Genomic DNA, 1,743 nt, shown 5'->3' on the forward strand with positions numbered 1-1,743 from the left:
AACTCCTGGCTCAAGCAATCCTCCTGCCTCAGCCTCCCGAGTAGTTGGGACTACAGGCGCATGCCACCACACCCAGCTTATTTTTTCTATTTTTAGTAGAGATGGGGTCTCACTGTTGTTCAGGCTGGTCTTGAACTCCTGAGCTCAAGTGATCCTCCTGCCTTGACCTGCAAGAGTGCTAGGATTAGGGGGGGAGGGAGGGTAAGGGCATCATACGTAACCTAATCATCTGTACCCCCATAACATGCTGAAATAAAAAAAAAAAAATTTTTATGCAAAAAAAAAAAAAAAAAAGAGTGCTAGGATTACAGGCGTGAGCCACCGTATCCAGCCTATACTTATTAATTTTTAAAGAACGAAAGTAAAATATAAGAGTTAATAATTTATATTTGGAGTTAGGGGAGAGATATTTTGGTGGAGAGGAATTACTAAGTAGGTTGGCCAGCTTTTGGCAGTAGTCTGATCCCTAAGGAAAACTCCCTTAAATTTTTCTGCTTTTCAGCTCCATAGCTTCCATCTCGTTTGAAATAACATACTTTGAGACAGTAAGATTTTTTAAAAGCATGGTTTTTAAGGTAGTATCTAGGGAGGCATTAGGTGTAGAGTTTGAATTTGAGGACTGCCTAAGAAACATTTGTTGCTTTCATTCTTTGTCTTTAACTGTTGCTATTATAAATTTTAGTCCTTATAAATTTAAAATCTACTTCTAAGAAACCTAACTTACCAATCTGATCTTTTAATATTTAGGATTGTTCGGATAAATTCGAGGATTTAAGTGTGACTTCATTTAATCATCTTAAAAAAGTAAAATCAAGAGCAAGGCTTTTAGGAAAGAGCCCAGATGACTGCCATAATCATACAAAACGCTCTGCAAGACCATATACTGCACCGGAGATTAACAAACGACAAGAAAACTACACTGGAAAATTTTCGAGTCCTCGAATGGTTTCAGCAGGCTTAGTTCATATATGTGATAAAACTCCAGATTATGAAATGCGTAAAATGCAGCCAAAAAAAAGATTAAAACAGGATATTGAAAAATGTTCGCTCATTTATGATATTATCCAAATGTTAAACAGGTCAGACTGATATGTGAGGCCAACCATCAGAATATCATTTCGCCTTTAACAAAATGGTTTGGAGATCTCTCTTTTTGTGTGATAGAAGTCAGCAACCAAACTTCATCTTGTTAGAACCATTTTGTTTTGATTAAAATGAAAAATAAACACATGTGATGTAAATGTGTTTTTGTTTATGAACCTTAGAGAACAAGCCCAGAAATACATATTCAGTTTATATTCATTAGCAGAGTTTTGTTTCTCAGCTTTTACCTTTTGCAATATATCGCTCCAATTCATATTTCTATGACTTCTCCAACCTTTGTCACACTCTGAATTATCCCTGTCTAGCCAGTCTCCAGGTTCTCTATTTGTACTTAACAATATTTAGCATTTTTGTTTTTGTTTTCTTTTTAGAGACAGGGTCTCACTGTGTCACCCAGGCTGAAGTGCAGTGGTGCACCCGAAGCTCACTGTAGCCTCAAACTCCTAGGCTCAAGTGATCCTCTTGCCTTGGCCTCCCAGAGCTCTGGGATTACAGGTGTCAGCCATGGATCCTGGCCTGTTTAGCCTTTTGTTATGAATATATTTTTGCTCTTCAGTTCTAGTTATATTTCTAGATTTAACAGTCTGCAATCCCCTAGGCCTTATGGAACTTTTATTAATTTTAACATTATCTGCTATT

General features: G+C 37.0%; 1 protein-coding gene across 1 annotated transcript in view; it reads left to right on the forward strand.

Annotated features, from left to right (window-relative positions):
• ALS2CR11 (amyotrophic lateral sclerosis 2 (juvenile) chromosome region, candidate 11) overlaps window positions 1-1,089 on the forward strand; it is a 230,230-nt gene extending 229,141 nt beyond the window's left edge. The window contains 1 exon segment of the mRNA XM_012655124.1: window positions 748-1,089. Coding sequence (XP_012510578.1) covers window positions 748-1,089 — 342 coding nt within the window.
• Window positions 1,090-1,743: the final 654 nt, after the last annotated feature.

Source organism: Propithecus coquereli, unplaced genomic scaffold (genome assembly GCF_000956105.1).
Source record: "Propithecus coquereli isolate 6110/MARCELLA unplaced genomic scaffold, Pcoq_1.0 Scaffold113, whole genome shotgun sequence".
Classification (NCBI taxonomy): Eukaryota; Metazoa; Chordata; class Mammalia; order Primates; family Indriidae; genus Propithecus; species Propithecus coquereli.